Here is an 18,849-nt window from a genome sequence, read left to right on the forward strand (position 1 = left end):
CCTGCCCCCGCTTTGTCCTTTTTCCTTTGAAGGGAAAGAGCTAGATTGGCTGGGGATGTGGCATCAAGAGCCAGTCTTCCCTACATGTCTAACCGCAGCTCCATCAGGCAGCTTTAATCTGGGGCTCACATATCCCATGGGAGGCCTATATGGAGCATTAACCTGTGTCCAGAGGAGGCAGCAGGAACAGGCTGCTGTCTGGAAAGATGACTTTCTTTGTGCTGTGCTTGCGTTTTCACCCTAACCCCGCCCTGTTCCCTACCCCTCCCCCCAAAAAATTAAGCTTTAAAGGAGTGTAGGATGTGGCAAGTTCACCAGCTAGTGTTTTTGTGTTACCTTTTGTGTTTTTTCCTTTTTTGGGTCTACCCTCCTGGTCCCTCTTGGATATACAGGGTTAGAGTTCTTACATTCACATTCTGTTCCCAAGAACTGCAATTGCTTACTGGCTCCCTCCATCTTTATATATAAAGATTGTAAGCCACACCAGTTCCTAAATGCTTCCTGCAGCTCCCAGGTTCTAAGAAGTCAAGTTCTAACTGTAACTTTTGAGGTCTATTGAGTGGAACTCAGATTCTGTTCGTACCTTTATTAGGGGGGACATGGTTCCTGTTCTCTCATGTCCAGTTTATGTTCCAAGATGTGCTCCACTGAACACTGAATTCTTTTCACTAGCAAAGTTATCACTGCCTCTGTTTTCTTTTTTTTTTTTTTTATGGCTCTTTGCTTCTGTTTGAAAAGGGAGGCATTAGGGAGCAAAACACTCTAGCATCCTTCACACTAAGCTTCATTACTGGTATGGTTTTTTGACCAGGAAAAGACAAAGTATAAACCTTTTTTTTTTTTTTTTGGTGGAGGAGGTAACTGTTCCTACTATTTTGCTTATAAAGCCTTTTCTTGTGGGATCTTAAGGCCCCAGTGTCTGAAAGAAACCTTTATGTATGTATATCACAGTAGCATTTCACCTATCAAACCTAAACTGAGCCTGAAAGGCCTTATATTCAACATGGATACATCCTTTTAACTTATTTTGCCTCTCCTATTCATTCTTGTTTTTGCTGGTTTTACATTTGGAGGTGAATTAATAAGCCATAGGCCCTTATCTCTCCTCTAGGCTCACAAAACGGAGTCAGAGTCCTAAGCACCTGTGAAATAGGTGCTATCCTCAACTGAGCTACACTCTGCCACCTTAGACTGGTCCCCTCAGACAGAAGGTTGAACTTTAGTTGGGAATTTGACTCTGGAGATGAATCTTTCTAGAAGTTTGTGTCAGAAGGGGAGGGTGAGTGCTGTATCTTCCCTCCTTCGGAGGGCGCCAGCCTAAGCTAGGAAGTGGATTCACCTGTTTAATAAGACATTTGGGATCAGACCAAGAAGCTCAAACTAATTAAACTCATTGCCAACCCCCAAGATAATAAATCCCTCCCTTCATTAACTACAGTTCTGACTCACCTGTCCCAACCTTTTAAATGCTAAATATTAACATTAACAATCTTGTTAAGCAAAGGGCCTTTTATGCAACCTAGTCCATCTCGTTTCTGGTGCTACCTGAGCTGGACAGACAGAATTACAGTGCATGGTTGCTAGAAAGGCTAGGCTGCTGACCACAAAAGCAGAGCTTCAGTGCTGCTTAGACTAGGTGGGATAAAAGAAATCCAGATAAATCACTCATTACAACTCAATATTTTCCAATTTCTTTTCTCACATACTGTACACAGGTAGTATTTTCAATGTGAATCCAAAGCTTGTCTGGTTCTCTGAAAAAAAAAAAATTTAATTTTTTTTTTTGCTTTTAGGTCCTTTACATTGTGATAATGCTGTATTTAAAGAAAATATTTAAATGTAATATTAAAGAAATATTCAAAAGAATGGTGTTTTCTTCTTTATCTTGGCAGACCACAATTCAGTTACTTGTTAGAGAAAAATGCTTCTCTAGTACTATATATAAAACCAATTAGGTCAGTTAAGGATTAATGTTAACAATAGGGATGTTTTACAATGGAAAAATAGAACATTCTATGGAGCATCAAGAGCTTCACTTGCATCATGTGCCCTTAGGCGCCTCTTCAGCTGGAGCAAGTCTTGATCTGCCCTGTTGGAGCTTTTCTGACTCAGTCCCTACTCTTGGGGCCCACTTTTCAATTCCATGGCTTTATATGTGTGTGTGTATATATGTATGTGTGTGTGTGTGTGTGTGTGTATATATATATTCCTGTCTACTGTCTTAAAATCCAGCAAGAGCATCAACTTCACATCAGTTTTTTTGTTATTTCCATCCCATCAGAAGGTTCTATTCCAACCAATTATCTCTCCGTTAGGTTATGACAATCAGTCCTGTAAAAGGAACATTAGTAACTGGGGGACGTGTAAGTCATTTCCAGCAACTGGTTTCAGGCAGTCTTTACTTGAGTTTAAAAACAGTGCTTCATGCATTTACAATAAATTACTACAGGTCACTGATACACACAGAGAAAAGTTGAACCCAACTTACTATCTCAGTGTAGACCTCTGGGGCTGGGCAGTGATTAGTACCTTAACAAGACATCCATGGGCCAAAGAAGGCAGCCACTGTCAGTTACAGAGGGATCGCTGCAACACAGTGGAGGTAGCAAAGAGTTTAAGATCCACAGGGGCTGTAGTACAGCCCAGAAATTAAGACAAGGGAAGTGAAGGCTGTAAACACTTGGGGAGAAAGTCAAGAAGCACTTGCATTTCCTTTTATCTTTTCCATTAGAATGTTCCCGTAAGTTATTCACTTACAGAAAAATAAAAGTGCTCAAAAGGATTTGAAAAACAGGAAGTGGTTATTCCAGTCCCAGTGAGGGGAACAACAGAAGCAACAAATCTCTATTTTTGGTCATGCCAAAGTGTTGAGGGGGGCACCCAAGTACATGCGTGGATGTAAAGGCTCCAGTATAAGCAGTGCTCCTCCCCGCACCAGCCGGGACCTGGCTTGAACAAAAGCAGCTGTGAAGATTAGCGAGTAAATCCTAGGCCAAATGAGGATTCCTTCCTGGGGCAAAAGCTCATCCTCCTAGGATCTGAACTTAAAACACCACAGTTAAGACCAGTAGAGAGGCTGCTGCCAGCTCCAGCGAATTCTGAGGAAGTTGGGATGGCCCCTCTCATGGGCCACCCCACTAAAAGGGTTTCTTTTAGTTCCAGCTCCCACGTGGGCACCACGCTGTGAAGCCCATGGCACAGGTTCCTCTGTCTCCCACACCTAACGGTGCACACAGACTTCGCTGACAAGTGCTGTTTGGTCCCACGCTGCTGGGCTGTGACTGCAGGATGCCGCCAGCCACTGCATGTCCACTCAGCGCCTTGACCCAACGTAGTTGATGGAAAGCAGGACCACGTTGTGTAGCAAGAGGGACAGCTCAGTTTCTGAAAACACCATCAACGTTAATGGTTTGGCCAGGGAACAGTTTGCCTTCCAGCTACCCTGTTGTGCAGAGCGTGATACCAGAGGAGGGAAGCCAAGTGCAGGGAGGTGAGACACTAAGAGGCCATTGTCCTCGAAGCCCCACTGCTCGGCTCCAGTCCCTGCAGGTTTGCTTTCTTTCAAGTATACCTGTATTTACTTGATTCTCATGTGATGGCAGCAGAAAATTCATTTAATGGTAACGGTACTTAACAGCACTGTCACCCTTAGGATTTTTCTGGTAGAAGCTGGTCCTCAAGGGGCATTTCTTAGCCACAAGGAGATTAGGAGGCCTACCCGGACGTTCAGAGGCTTAGAGAATAACTAGGCAAAGGTTCCAAACAGGAGCCCCACAGGCCTAACACCCATCCGTGGATACTTTTCATTTAGCTAGGTGAGTGTCTTTGTTTTGAATTTGAATGCCTTTGGACTAGTACTTCTGACCTGGAACAATTCTGCTCTGTACATGGCACCCCACTCCAGTACTTTTGCCTGGAGAATCCTATGGATGGAGGAGCCTGGTAGGCTGCAGTCCATGGGGTCGCTAAGAGTCAGACACGACTAAGCGACTTCACTTTCACTTTTCACTTTCATGCACTGGAGAAGGAAATGGCAACCCACTCCAGTGTTCTTGCCTGGAGAATCCCAGGGACGGGGGAGCCTGGTGGGCTGCCGTCTCTGGGGTCACACAGAGTTGGACACGACTGAAGCGACTTAGCAGCAGCAGCAGCACTCCCTCCCCAAGTCACGTGGCAACGTCTGGAGACATTTTTGGTTGTTACCACTGTGTCAGGGGATGCTACTGGCATCTAGTGGACAGAGGCCAGGGATATCGCTATGTTGTTCTAGAGTGCACAGCACAGCCCCCCACAATAAAGCTATCAATAGCGCCAGGGTTGAGAAAGCCTGCTTCATGCTCAGACTCCCACAGTGCCCAGTCCTCCCTGTCTTGCACAGTCTACTTCATTAGCTGCCTGTAGGCAAGTGATTGCGCCCTTTCAATTAGACACACAAGTTAGATAAGGGTCTCACACTATTTAATAATTAACTCCCAAATTACCTTAGAAGAGAACACAAAAATGACTTGGCTTTTTGTTGCATTAACCATAGGGATTTGTCTTACCTTTCAGGCTGCAGGAAATCTGTAGCCATTCTCCCAGCCAAGTTCGACACCTCTCTTCAGCAATATGGGTGGAATTCAGGCCACGAAGATAACAAGCCTATACCACTCAGAAGAGAAAACAATCCTTAACTATCACAGGGCGAGTATGCCAAGGAAGTGTGAACCCACAAAGAATCCCAAATTCCCTCTAAATAAGTTAAAACCTCAACCTTACAAGAAACCTTTCACCATAGCGATATGAACTCTGATGGACAAGATGAAAAGTGGAAAGGCCCATATAATCTAAATCAGTAGATCTAAAATGTAGCATTCTTGATTTTTGAAGGACCAGAAGAAAAGACACATCAACCAAAATTACTGCAGGGAGTTCCTTCCCACGAGTTAAGTTCAGTCAAGAAAAAAGATGTAGAAATGAAATGAGAGAATGAAGAGCCTGGACTCTGATGTAACGAGAGACAGGAGCTCCCTGGAAACTCCCAGCCCCTGAGAGCCCACCAAGGACTGTGGGTTGATACTTCAATGAAGCACTTACCGACTTCACCTCCTGAGCAGTCAGCTGGCCAACCCCCAGCTTTGCCAAAGCCTTGTCCAGTTGGTGGATTACAGTGGTGTGAGTCTTTAAACGGTGTCTCAATAAGACAGAAGGCAGATAAGGTGTGAGAAGCATGGCTCGACTCAAGGCTTTCTGTGACACAACAATATAGGGGAAGAAAGGCAACTTGGTGTTACTGTAAGACCTGGAGCGAGATGAGGCCATGGAAGAGAGAAAGCCTCAAAGTGCTCACCATCTGCAAAGCACGGAGCTGGTCCATGCCCAGAGGATGGTTAGAGAAACACTCTCTCAGAGCCAGGATATCATGTACTGCTGGATGGATACCACGTTGCATCTTGGAGAGGTAAGAGATGGGAAGACGTTACGAAGGTCCTGACTAGCCCTTGTACCTAGTTTTAGTGCACACTGCATTTACCAAGATTCTTGGTGTGCAGGAAGGCTTAACTGGAGGAATACCTTGGTGCACAACTCTGTCATATGCCACTGGAGTCCTGCATCAGAAATGAGAGGGACAACTTTTTCTAAATAACAAAGGATTGCTGGGTGGGACTGCTTCCGGAGAGCATGATAGATATCTAAGAAATCAATTTGTTGCTTTGGGGTCCAGAAATGTTGGATCAGCAGTTGCCTAGGAAACAGGTACCTGAAAAGAAAAGGAATTACAAAGTCACTTGCTGAAACTAGCATCTTTCAAAGTGAGCTAAGAGCATTTAGCAGACATGAATGCTAGGAGGAAGAGATGGAAACACTTTTTCCCTATCTTACTGTTCTTTCCTGAAAATGAGAGTCAGATCAAGGTTTAAAGATACACTGAAGCCCGATTCAAGCAATATTACTGAGGTTTATGTAAAAGGAAACAGTGTAAGAGACTAGCCTTGCACACAGTAATCAGACAAATGACTCCTTTTGAGCCAAAGCATGTGAAGAACATATTTTGGACAGAGCTTCAGAGCTGGAGAGCATCACTGTTTGTGATGCTGACAACTTCAAACTGTTCACTGTCCCTGTGTGCATACAAAATGGAATTTCTTTAATTCATTTCTCTACAAATGTGGTGGTTTTAAAACATGGTCACAAATTCCCTGGCACTCTTCTCATTGAGAAGTGAAGTCTAATATCCCTGGCTTTTAAAACATAAGTGACTGCATCAACCAAGAGAATAGAGCAGAAGTCAGTCTTTGTGACTTTCAAGGCTAAGTTTTAAAAGGTCATGCAGATTCTTATTTGCTGAAACAGTCATTCTTGGAGCCCTGAGCTGCCATGTCAGAAGTCCCACTATCCTGAAGCTACCACACTACAGAGGCCACAGGTAGGCACTTGAGTTGACAGTCCCAGTCTTCCAAAGCCATCTCTGCTAAAGCACCAGGCCTAAGAGTGACCTTAGACTGTCCTGACTAGTCCATTCACAAGTTAGGTGTTACTGAGGAACCTCTGTCAACACCACACTGGAGAAAAATCATTTACCCACCTGAGCCCTGCCCAAATTCCTGCCCCATAAATTCATGAAAATGCTGAATGTTTCAAGCTTTTAAGCTTTGAGGTTGTTCTATAGCAATAAATAACTAGCATAGCATGTAAGATCATAGTTTAAAACTGTCATCTTTGGATATAAGGTAAAGTAATAAAGATTGATATCATCAGAATAAGAAATGCATTTTTCTCCAGAAGGAAAAAAAAATGTCCTAAGTTGCTATGCCTCTCAGGGAGTGAGTGGGCTGCGCCTCTAGGGATGATGGAAAAGATCATTATCTTATTTCACATCACACAGGAACAGCTAAGAGGCCAGGATACCTACTCCTACAGCCGTTCCAGTAACCCAGGTGGCTTTTATGAACTTTGGCCTAATGAGAAAACTGGAGCAAAAGTTTGATAACCTCTGCCTAGATTCTGAAATGGAAAGCTCTTAATTTGTAATTTTTTAAAAAATCTACATATCTTCAACATGCTGGGGAGACAGAACTCTGTACTCACATTAGCAAGAAGACCAGGTAGTTGGCAAAAGGTGGAATGGAAAGAATACCTAGGAAAAGACACTTGGTGACGTCTCGACGAAACTAAGCAGAAATAAACACAGATGCAGTTTTAACCCAAGTGTTTGATACAATGGACAATCCCTCCACCCCACTATGCAGTAAACTTCTATTTTAGCCCAGATAAAGATCAAGGTTATTTCCATCTGCCTCTGGATAGAAATAACCTTGTTCCTTTAGGACAAGAAGCCCCGACCTGTCTGCTCACTTTTGTATTCCAAACACTGTCTAGTACAGGGCCTGACATTAGACCAAATCCCTCAGTAAATTCCTCCTGACCTATAGAATGGGTCCTAGATTGTTATTCTCAGCTTCAAATCTACCAACAAGCCATCACCAAATACTACCTCCCTGCTGTCTTTTGGATCCTTCCGTGTAGATTTTCGTATGTTCAGAAACAAACTGGATTTTACTGTTTACAACTTTTACCCAGAAAGTGTGCCAAAAACTCTATGGAGCTGTGTTTGGGGGGTGGGGGTGGGGGTGGTGCGGCAGTGCGGTGGTCACAAATGAACTGATTTTGCCAAATGATCTGCTCTTCTGGCAAGGGGCAACAGCTTGGTCAGTAGTGAAGAAAATAGGAAAGAAAAAACTTGAGATAACTGGGTTAACTTTAATTATCTCACCGTGAACTTCTGGTATCTGTCCTTGGTGCATACGTACCTGTCTCAAATGCTCCATCTCCCGGTATGGAAGTTGATGAAACTTTATATTATGCTTCCACATATTTGTCTTTATTCTTCTAGCCTTTTTGGCATCGGCCCATAACATCTGCAATCCTGCCTCATTAAAGGAGAGGACAGAGTGTGACATTATCCCAATTTGATTATCACAGACTTTTGCTCCACGTTCATCCATAAGACACACTTGTCCCTCCCTCCCTAACACTACTGTAAATCAAAGCTTTAAACTAGGTCACCTGAAACTCTTGTGAGGCTGACCTATATTTCATTTCTTATCCTTCTCCCTTCTGCCTCCTACTAACCTCTGCCCCCTATCAACCTCTGCCCCCAGAGTATCACCTCTCTTCATGCCAAGATGGTGTTCTGTGATCTACCAGGGAATGGTCTCCCTCTTCTGGTTCATTACTCACTCCCTTTTTAAAATAAAAATTCAATGACCTTTAACCTCAGTAAGTCTTGCCTAATTTATCCTGTGTATTTCTCAACCAGATATTAACTCATTTCCTCTCTAGAACACTTTTATAATTACTAGAATTCAGCACACTTCTAAGATTGCCTTTTCTCTGCATTCCAAGATAATCCTTACACTGATCTAGGACTTTAGTTTTTAAAAATGTTTTCCTATTTATCAGTGAAATGGTATAATATCTAGGTTAGCTTTAAAGTAATACAGGAGAAAGCCAATGTATAAATGAAATAAGACTGGTGGCCAGGAGTCAATAATTGTGGAAGTGAGGTCGAGAATATGAAAGTTCATTATATTACTCTACTTCTGTGTATGTTTAAAAATTTCCAGCCTTTTAATATAAGGCTTAAAAACAACCAAAATGCTTTCAGACTTTTTTTTTTTGTTTGATTCTAGTATCAACTGGGGAGCAGACAAAGCAGCCACTCTTATCTCCACTGTACAGCTTTTACAAGTCCATGAAGCTAGTAGTAATTATGATAATATTCAGGGCTGACAATGTGAAAGTTAACTATAATTGGTATTACAATAGAAGTACAGAGTATAATAGTTATAGCTACACTTACTGAGTACTTACTATGAATCAGGTCCTAAGGAGCTTACATGTAAGAATTTGTTTAATCTTCATAACCATGCAGTCAATGGGTAGGTTCTATCACTACCCTCATTTTACAAATGAGAAAACCAAAGAACAGAGAGGTTAGGTAACAAGTCCAATCACACAGGCAGTGTGACAAGCTGGGATTTGAACCCAGGCAGTCTGGCTTCAGAGTGGATGGTTGACATTATACCATCTCTTAGTAACTAACAGAGCTCCGATTTTAACTCAGACATTCAGAAACCAAGTACATACAGTGCTCTTTTCACAACATGCCACCGAGGAGAGATCTGTGACAATATTAAACCACGTTTTCGTACAAGCCAAGTGAACTGATAAATCACAGGGCAGGTCTGTGCAGCTATGGATCTCTGCCTTGTGCATGACAAATAATTTCTATTATAGGCAGACGTCTGGTTAAGCAAAGTGCAAAAATACCTATATTCCTCCTAGGTGTTGTGAGAAGTTGTTTCTCATATTACCCTTCTAGAAACATCCTCAAGAAGCTCTAACTTGTAAGAAGTAGTTTAATGCTGAAGCATTTATGAAACACAAGACACACCAGCTCACACCCCCATGCAGAGCCGGAAATGATCTTACTTATTCTCCCTGACACTGCCCAAGAGCTGATCCAATGGATTTTTATTTTAGTTTTGTCTTTACCTTTCATGAAGATTGTATACAGGACATAGAAGCGGGGGAAATGACGACCCAAGAAACGATGGTATTTCCCGTTAATCACTTTTGTCTTGGTCACCACATAAGAGATCAAGCTCTTCACATCTGCCTTTGGAGAAAGATGAAGCTTTGAAGACCTACAAGGAAGATGAAAGAGACTATCTGGGAACCAGCCCTGGAACCTGCTTCTCTGCTGCTGCTGCTAAGTCACTTCAGTCGTGTCCGACTCTGTGCGACCCTAGAGACGGCAGCCCACCAGGCTCCCCCGTCCCTGGGATTCTCCAGGCAAGAACACTGGAGTGGATTGCCATTTCCTTCTCCAATGCATGAAAGTGAAAAGTGAAAGTGAAGTCGCTCAGCTGTGTCCAACCCTCAGCGACCCCATGGACTGCAGCCTTCCCGGCTCCTCCATCCATGGGATTTTCCAGGCAAGAGTACTGGAGTGGGGTGCCATTGCCTTCTCCGTGCTTCTCCGCAGGGGTCCGTAAACGTAAAACACAGGCTTCAGAGAATTTATGTTAAGACCTGAAACTTCTGAAATCCAAGGAAGATCTTGAGATCACGGAGAGATAAGCAATTAGACTGAGAAAAACAGATAAGGCAGATAAGAGGCCAGACAAGAATGAATATCGGGGGAGTGGTGAGCCTGGAGAAAGCAGAAGGCCTGAGGGACAATTTGGGCAGCAGGCTAAAGCCAGAGAGGTGAGATCCAGGTAAGCAGCAGAAAAATCTTGAGCCGAAAAAGGTCGGCTCAGGACACGTGGAGAATTCAGGCAACACGCGGCGCTGAGAACTGAGAGGGTCAGGAAGCCAGGTCTCTGGCAGGGATACGAGTGCGACTTCTTAGCAGAATAGAAATCCAGGGGCCAGGGCGTGGAGCCCTGAGAATTAAGACAGCATGCAAACAATATTGAGACACTGGCAGGGCCTGAACGTCAAAAATGTTTTTCTCTCTCCAAGTCCCTCACCGAGGGGCCCCCCAGGTCAGGCCAGAGCGAACAAACTGCAGCCTTCGGACGACATATAGTCCAGGGGGCACCGCCGAACCCCACAAAGCAGCCCGAGCCCAACACACTCTGGACAGCGCCATCTTCACAGCGAGGGAGGGGCAGACAGGGAAAAGTCGTCTTCAGGTCAAAGTTCCCGAACGTTGCGTTCCTTCGCCGACGCATGCGCCTTTCCTGAGAGCTCATTGGTAACCATAGGCCGCTCTCCTCGCGCGCCCCCGCGGCGAGCCGTGGACGCGAAGGCTAAGAGCGGAAGGAGGTTTGGGATTGGATGCCACCAGCACTTCCTGGTTTAGAGGCGCCGGAACCGGGCTATCCCAGAGGGAGCGAGGGAGTATCTGCCCTTGGTTGGGATGTGGTTCTGCGAAGTTCGCTCTTGGAGGGTCTGGTGACCCCTGGAGCAGCTCTAGGGCCTACAGGTTTCCTGGCACCGTCGCCCTTGTTTTCTGTCCGCGTGGCGCCAGGCTTTGGGGCTTTGGCGCGGCGGGTGCCAGAGGTCAGTTAGGCGCGGCCTCTGGCCACGGCTCCTCCTTGGTCCTGGGAGGACCCCCGGCGCCCTCTAGTGCCAGTCAAGGTCTGGCCGCGAAGGTTGGCGGTCTGGGAGCGGCCCCTGCGTGGACCACTTACGGCGTTCCCTTTTGTGGGCTTTTTTCAAAGTAGGTCTGTGGGAATAATGTCTTTCATTAAGTGCCTCCTGAAGACCAAGCTTGAGTCTCAACCTTAATGGCACTTTTGTGAGAGGCTGGCTCTGACCAGAAGGACATGCATTTTCTCCCATTACCCCCCCGTAATTTCTTTATAGCATTTAACCACATCGTTTATACGTTTGTTTCTTTTGACCAGGTGCCTGAACCAGCCTGAGGACAAGCACCTTCTTGCCTTAGTTACTGTTGTACTGTACCGCCACCGCTAGATGTCATGCCTGTCGCCTGAAGTGAAGTCGCTCAGTCGTGTCCGACTCTTTGCGATCCCTTGGACTGTAGCCTACCAGTCTCCTCCGTCCATGCAATTTTCCAGGCAAGAGTACTGGAGTGGGTTGCTATTTCCTTCACCAGAGGATCTTCCCGACCCGGGGATGGAACCTGGGTCTCCCGCATTAGTAGTTGCCCAATAAACATGTTTGACTACATTCATTAATCCCTGAAATTGTGAGGGATTGCCAGAAGTGATGTTGCAGGAAAGGGGAACCCCAGCTAGGAGCAGAGAGTGGGTTTTCATCTAATAATCGGAAATGAACTGTATGAGGAGATACATACGCTGACAAAGCAAGATACTTTATTAGGTAAGGGCGTCTGGACAGAGAGCAGCAGGGTAAGGGAACCCAGAACTGCTCTGCCACTTGGCTCAGCCTCAGGTTTTATGATGATGGAGTTAGTTTTCTGGTTGTCTCTGGCAGATTATTCTAAGGGTCCTTTCTGGTGGCACATGCATCACCCAGCCAAGATGGATTCCAGTGAGAAGGATTTGGAGAGGTTGGTAGGACTTATGTGAGGCAGGAAATGGATGGGCTTCAGTCTAGGCATTTACAGTTGGGCTACTGTTCAGCTTCCTGGGATGAGCGCCATTCATCACCAGGTGCCTATACATTTCCTGAAGCAAAAGACAAATGGGCTCTAGGACTACATATTTAAGACCGGACTCCTATCTATGTTTTGAGATCTCAGCAACAGGAATAGGGTAAATAACCAGACATTAGGCATTTTTATGGCAGGGACCGAGTGGGACTAAACCCTATTAAAAGACTGTTAAGAGGTAATCACACACCTCCCATCCTTGGGGCAAAGGAGATGTTTCACATGTGCGGAAAGTCTCCTTGGGGGTCAAAAGGAGGGGGGAGCGCCATTGCATAATATATGATGCTAATACGTGATCCCATAGGCTCCTGGACCGAAATCTATCTTGGAAAAACCTGCACACTCATGGTGGGGAGGGTCCTAAGGCAGGTCAGATGTGGAAAAAGAAACCAGGTAATTGGCTAAAGGTAAACAAAGACCTGGAAGAACTGACCTATATAAATGACTTAACTACCCCTTCACTACACTCCTTATTCAGGGAGACACCCCACACCCTTTCTATCCTAGTATGCATCCCTGGCTTGCTTCTATCTTAACAAACTATTTCTCTCTGTGTTCTCCCACTTTTGGTTGTGCCATATCTCTAAAAATAAACTTTGTACCTGTATTTAGTTTTTGCCTCCGTGAGAAATACATTTTTTCATTGGGGGCAAAGTTCCAGGGAAAAATAGCTCTACCTCTAGCCCTTGCTGGTTTGGAGGCTAGGATTCCAGATTTTTGTCCAGGCTACTCAAGTTCAATTCCTGGGCAAGGAATTAAGATATCATTTTACACCACCACCCACTGCTGCCTTGCCAAAATCATACAGATTGGCATCTCCTCTCTTTCACCTTTCCCAAATTCTTCTGGTTGGTAGTAGCTTGTAGTTCCACTTCCTTACCAGGACCTCCTGTTTTAAGATAACTCATGCAAGTGGTTACTATCTTTCCTGATCAGGTCAGTGGTTCCCCTAAAACCCCCCTGCTGAGACTTCATTCTCAAGATATTCTTTGGGAACTGGGACACGGGTCTCTTTGTTCTGTAACTACTTCCTGCTGAGAGTGGGCATAACCCTGCCTAGTAGAAATCTCTTGCCACCTGATCTAAATCAAGGTATTCTGTGCCTCAAATTAGCATTCATCCTAATAGTAACAGTTGAGCCTGAAGCTGTTGGACCCTGTCAGAAATGAACCATGTAAACAGTTGAAGCAGACAGTGGCCAAGCATGAGGTCTAACAGGATGGTCATCGCTGGGCGAAGCAAAGGAAGGCAAAATTTGAGGCAAGGGCTGTAGGTTGTGTGACTTTTCCTCTGATTATTGGTGGCGCAGTTAACAAGGCAGTGCTTCACGAATCTTGTGCTCAGCTTGACATTACCATCCTCTGCCTGGGTAGGGGCTCCAGTTCTGCAGAAGAACTCACAGGTATTGTTAGGCATATTCCTTGAGGAGGAACCAGGACCTTGCCCCAAGGCTGTACCACTATTCAACTATTCCTCCCTGGTTTTTACTTCGCCTCTCTGATTAGCAACTGTGTGAATTTGCCCTTTGAAGCTCAGGGAAGGTCCAGGAGGCTGAATGAAGTTTATATCCTACAAACAAGAAACAGGGGACATGGAAAGGATTTGTATTCTGGAGTCCCAGGGAGTTCTGAGTTTTAATTTGGGAAACTGGGTGATGATGGCTCTGGCCATTTCCCGCTAAAATGAGGCATAGTCCTACCTCAATTTGGAGAACAGACACTAAATTGGAAGTATTTCTGAGTTCTAAGTCCTGGATCTGAGTTTAGTATGATTAAGATCTCAATCCCTTGGGAATTTAGGAGAATAAGCCTGAAACTCAGTCTGGACTTGCACTTCAAGGGAGACTTGGAACCAGATAGCCAGTTATTTATTTTTTAATTTTTATTTATTTATTTTTGGTTGCACTGGGTGTTTGTTGCTGCGTGTGTGCTCTCTCTAGTTGTGGCAAGCAGGGGCCACTCTGTTGTGGTTCACAGGCTTTTCGTTACAGTGGCCTCTTGTTGTGGAGCATGGGTTCTAGTTGTGGCACACGGACCCAGTAGCTCTGAGGCATGTGAAATCTTCCTGGACCAGGGATCAAACCCATGTCCCCTGCATTGGCAGGTGGACTGCTATCCACTATGCCCCCAGGGAAGTCTTGCCAGTTGTCTAATTTTATCTAAGTTTTAACTCCTGATGTAGTATTAACATATCTATAACAGGAGCTATTGGCCATTACTTATGTCTCCCCTTTTTGATTAATATCTGATCTAAAACAATTTTATTCTCTAAAATATTTAATAGTTACAAGAGGATACTGTTAGGTAGTTAGAATAGGAAACAGGAGTCCAAAATGGGGGTGGCTAAAAGATAAGGAAAGGAAAAGCCCGCAAAAACAGAACAAAGCAAGGTCAAAGCTAGGTCCGAGGACCGGAGTGAGGACCTCGGGTAGAAGAAACAGCACTCCTGGCTAGCCCAGTTTACACAGGGTGGGCCCAGGGGGAGGAGGAAACATATAAAAAGAGGAGCCAAAGGGCTGGGGCTCTCTCTTCTCCTGGAGTCTTTGGGTCAGCATTCCCTCACGCCTCGAGGGTGTGTTTTCCTGCTGTTTTCTAAATAAAACTGAGCTGTAACACAGAGCTGTAACACTGATCTGTCTAAGAGCTATAACACGGTCTGTTCAACAACCAAGAGCTGTGATGCACCGAGGGCTTAAATGTCTGTCGCTTCAAATTTTTGTTGAGATGAGACAGAACTGAGGAGATTACACTTGCCTGACAGAAACCTTGAAACCATAAGATTGCAGCTACTAGTGGACACTGATTTGAGAATGGCTAATGCCATTCTAAGCTAGTCTGACATAGCTGTTCTCAGCAATACAGGAACGTGTCTGAAATCCACAATGGTCCAACGGTCACCTAATTTTACCTTGAATGTCTGAACCAGTTGCTCTGTTTTGACTTTGGAATGTATTTACATTTCCCTCCTCAATGGATGTCAAAGCAGATGTCACTGTTAACAGTCTCTGTGCCTTTCTAAATATAGAAGATGCAAGAACTTGGGCTCATAAAATCTTCTGAAAATAGTTATCTCAAGGTCTGTTCTGCCAGTTTTTCACACAGCATGGAGTGCCTCATTCCTGGTCTCCACCCTGAACTCCTTTCAGGGGCTGTTGAAGGTCAGTGGCCACAGTGGCCATTGACTGAGCTGGTTTGGTCAGTGGTTCCCCTATCAATGGCATTCAGTTGCTTCTAAGAGTTAATAATCCCCCTGAATACATATGAATATTCACCTACCATGGGAGGGTTGGCAGTGTAGTAGAAGGTCCATCCCATTTGGACCAGGGGTCTAGGTTCAAATCTGAGCCCTGCCGTTCCCTTTAGTGCGTGTGTGGCTTTGGACATGTCACTTTAGTTATAAGTTTATTTCCTCTACAATGGTACCTATTTTTATAAGACTTCTTTGAAGACTCAAGAAGAAGACGGTTGTGAATGTTCCCACAGTGTGTATTGCTTTATGGGTCACAGAGCTTTATAGTTGCATAGGTTGTTTATGCTTGAACCACTCATGTAATCAGAGGAAATTTTCTATAAATGAGTGTATTTCTGCAAGATGGGGATGGGTGGGGCAGAAAGTTGACTAACGCATGATTTCCATCTTCAGACAATTCCTCAGTCCTCTCAACAGCCCTCAATGTATTTCTCAAGAATGTTCAGCTCTAGGACTTCCCTGGTGGTCCAGTGGTTAAGACTCTGCACTTTCAATGCAGCGGGCATGTATTTGATCCCTGATCACAGAAGTTCTGCATGCCGTATGTTATGACCAAAAAAAAAAAAAATTGTTCAGCTCTAAAATTCTAGAATATCCCAGAAAGATGGGGCTAAGATCAATCAGAGACAGGTTTGTGGAGGAAATGAGAAGGAATTTTGCCCGGAAGGACGGACTAGAGAAAAGGTGTTTCATGTGGTAAAACAGTATGACAGGTGCACACAGGAAGTCATTCATTCCTTCCTCAAATATTTATTTACTATATGGTGCCTCTCCCTCCATACCCCCTCACCTTAACATGCACACACTAAGTCTTGTCAGCTCTGTCTTCTTTTTCTTCAGTAATCCAGCTTCCTTCTCTCTAAGTGACAAGCCTCTAATCTAAATTGCCAGAGCAGCCTCCTTACCTGTTTCCCTTTCATCTATTTTGGCCTGCTTCCAATTAGTTCTCCATGCGGTAGCCAGAGAATGCTTTTGAAGTTGTAAATCTAAGATTGTCGCACCCTTTTGTAAAACCTTTCAAGTTTCCTCTGACTCCAAGGATAAAGTTCAGACTCCTTAACCTGGCCTACCAGGTCTTGCATTACTGATCTCAGCCTACCTTCTCGGCCTCATCTCATATCTCATGGTATCTCTTTCCCCTTAGCTTTCTATGCCAAGAACCATTGACCTTTCAGTTCTAGAATAGGCCAGACAACTTTATGCCTCTGGGCTTTTGCGCATGTCAGTTCAGTCAGTTCAGTCCCTCAGTGGTGTCCGACTCTTTGCAGCCCCATGGACTGCATCACGCCAGGCTTCCCAGCCCATCACCAAATCCCGGAGCTTGTTCAAACTCATGTCCATCAAGTCGGTGATGCCATCCAATCATCTCATCCTCTGTTGTTCTCTTCTCTTCCTGCCACCTTCAGTCTTTCCCAGCATCAGGGTCTTTCCCAATGAGTCAGTTCTTTGCATCAGGTGGCCAAAGTATTGGAGCTTCAGCATCAGTCCTTCCATGAATATTCAGGACTGATTTCATTTAGGATTTACAAATGTAGCTCTCTGCTTAGCATTTCTTCCTTCCTTTTTCCTCTTGGCTTGTCTTTCAGGTTTCAGTTGGAATGGTAACAAAAGATAACATTTATTGGGTAGGTACTGTGTGTCATGGTTGTTCTTAGTGTATAAACTCATTTAATCCTCACTATAACTTCAAAAGGTAGATACTATTGTTGTTGTTTTTAGTTGCTTAAAGTGTCTGATTCTTTTCTCACCCCATGAACTATAGCCCACCAGGATCTTCTGTCCATGGGATTTCACAGGCAAGAGTACTGAAGTGGGTTGCCATTTCCTTCTCCAGGGGATCTTCCCAAACCAGGGATAGAACCCTTGTTTCCTGCATTGGCAGGCAGATTCTTTACCATTGAGCCACCAGGAGAGCCCCTTATAAATAAGGAAAGAGAGGTTAAATAACCTACTTAGTATTTGAGTTAAAATTTAAACCCAGACCAATTGGGCACATGAATTACTGCTGCCCTGTACATAAGCAGCATGATTATAGGAGATTTTTAACCCCACAGACTTAGATTCCCAGTTATTCATCTTGTAGCTAACTAAACCTATCCTTCATAGTACTTAAATAATCATAATTAATTAGTGGTGGCGTTATACATTTAATGATTCCTCCCTGTGAGATTCTAAACTCATTATATTTCCAATTCCTAGCACAGTGCCTTGCACATGAGCAGTGCTCATTAAATATTAAATGAATAGATACCTTAACTAAAGAGCCTCTTGATGAAGGTGAAAGAGGAGAATGAAAAAGCTGACTTGAAACTCAGCATTCAAAAAACTAAGATCATGGTACCTTGTCCCATCACTTCATGGCAAATAGATGAGGAAAAAGTGGAAACAGTGACAGATTTTATTTTCTTAGGTTCCAAAATCACTGTAGTGACCGCAGCCATGAACTTAAAAGATGTTTGCTCCTTGGAAGAAAAGCTATGACAAACCTACACAGCATATCCAAAGCAGAGATGTTACTTTGTGAACTAAGGGCCGTGTAGTCAAAGGTATGGTTTTTCCAGTAGTCATGTGTGGATGTGAGAGTTGGATCATAAAGAAGACTGAGGACTGAAGAACTGCTTTTGAACTGTGGTGTTAGAGAAGGCTCTTGAGAGTCCCTTGGACAGCAAGGAGATCAAACCAGTTAATACTAAAGGAAATCAACCCTGAATATTCATTGGAAGGACTGATGCTGAAGCTGAAACTCCAATACTTTGGCTAGCTGATGGGAAGAGCTGACTCATTGAAAATGACCCCAGTGCTGGGAAAGATTGAGGGCAAGAGGAGAAGGGGACAACAGAGGATGAGATGGCTGGATGGCATGACTTATTCAATGTACATGAGTTTGAGCAAACTTGGGGAGATAGTGAAGGATAGGGAAGCCTGGCGCACTGCAGCCTATGGGGTCGCAAAGAGTTGGACATGACTTAGCAACTGAACAAGTACCTGAACATAAGGTAATATTTTTCCTCTCAGATTAATTCCTCAGTGGGGCTTCCCTGCTCTTCCAATGGCTAAGAATCTGCCTTGCAAGGCAGGGAACACTGGTTCAATCCCTGATCTGGGCAGATCCCACATGCCACAGAGCAACTAAGCCCTTGCTGATCTTACACTCTAGTGCCCTTGAGTCACAGCTACCAAAGCCCGTATGCCTAGAGACCATGCTCCCGTCCTCTGCAACAAGAGAGTATCCCCCACTTGCTGCAACTAGAGAAAGCATGCAGGAAGCAGCGAAGACCCAGCTCAGTTCAGTTGCTCAGTCCTGTCCAACTCTGTGACCCCGTGGACTGCAGCACACCAGGCCTCCCTGTCCATCACCAACCTCGGAGCTTGCTCAAACTCATGTCCATCAAGTTGAAGATGCCATTCAACCGTCTCATTCTCTGTCATCCCCTTCTCCTCCTGCTTTTAATCTTTCCCGGCATCAG

The 18,849-nt window shown here is 44.6% G+C and overlaps 1 protein-coding gene and 1 long non-coding RNA gene across 7 annotated transcripts; one reads left to right on the forward strand and one right to left on the reverse strand.

Annotated features, from left to right (window-relative positions):
- Positions 1–692: 692 nt before the first annotated feature.
- Positions 693–10,791, reverse strand: LETMD1 (LETM1 domain containing 1). Of its 6 annotated transcripts, none has more exons than XM_069580782.1 (9): positions 10,521–10,791; positions 9,538–9,689; positions 7,791–7,906; positions 7,069–7,151; positions 5,554–5,740; positions 5,330–5,431; positions 5,077–5,229; positions 4,545–4,641; positions 693–1,754 (listed from the first exon to the last, which is right to left on the reverse strand). In XM_069580782.1, the coding sequence occupies exons 1-9, from the start codon at positions 10,640–10,642 to the stop codon at positions 1,699–1,701; spliced, it is 1,068 nt and encodes a 355-aa protein (XP_069436883.1). In that variant the 5' UTR covers positions 10,643–10,791; the 3' UTR covers positions 693–1,698. The 6 variants fall into 6 exon arrangements, with proteins under 6 accessions (XP_069436883.1, XP_069436885.1, XP_069436882.1 ...); XM_069580781.1 differs by lacking the exon at positions 693–1,754 and adding an exon at positions 2,383–3,384; XM_069580785.1 differs by lacking the exon at positions 693–1,754 and adding an exon at positions 2,383–3,384 and having other exon boundaries at positions 7,069–7,117; positions 10,521–10,683.
- LOC138435776 (uncharacterized) lies at positions 10,785–12,744 on the forward strand. Its single transcript, XR_011255228.1, has 2 exons — positions 10,785–11,215; positions 11,403–12,744. It is a non-coding gene; the product is annotated as an uncharacterized lncRNA (long non-coding RNA).
- The last annotated feature ends 6,105 nt before the right edge of the window (positions 12,745–18,849 follow it).

Source organism: Ovis canadensis, chromosome 3 (assembly GCF_042477335.2).
Source record: "Ovis canadensis isolate MfBH-ARS-UI-01 breed Bighorn chromosome 3, ARS-UI_OviCan_v2, whole genome shotgun sequence".
Classification (NCBI taxonomy): domain Eukaryota; kingdom Metazoa; phylum Chordata; class Mammalia; order Artiodactyla; family Bovidae; genus Ovis; species Ovis canadensis.

Excerpts from the sequence above, each read along its gene's own strand:
- LETMD1 (XM_069580781.1), bottom strand. The coding sequence starts at position 10,642 with ATGGCGCTGTCCAGAGTGTGTTGGGCTCGGGCTGCTTTGTGGGGTTCG. Across the intron at positions 9,690-10,520 it reads CTGACCTGGGGGGCCCCTCG|GTCTTCAAAGCTTCATCTTT; the intron begins GTGAGGGACTTG and ends TCTTCCTTGTAG. Across the intron at positions 5,741-7,068 it reads TACCTGGTCTTCTTGCTAAT|GTACCTGTTTCCTAGGCAAC; the intron begins GTGAGTACAGAG and ends TTTTCTTTTCAG.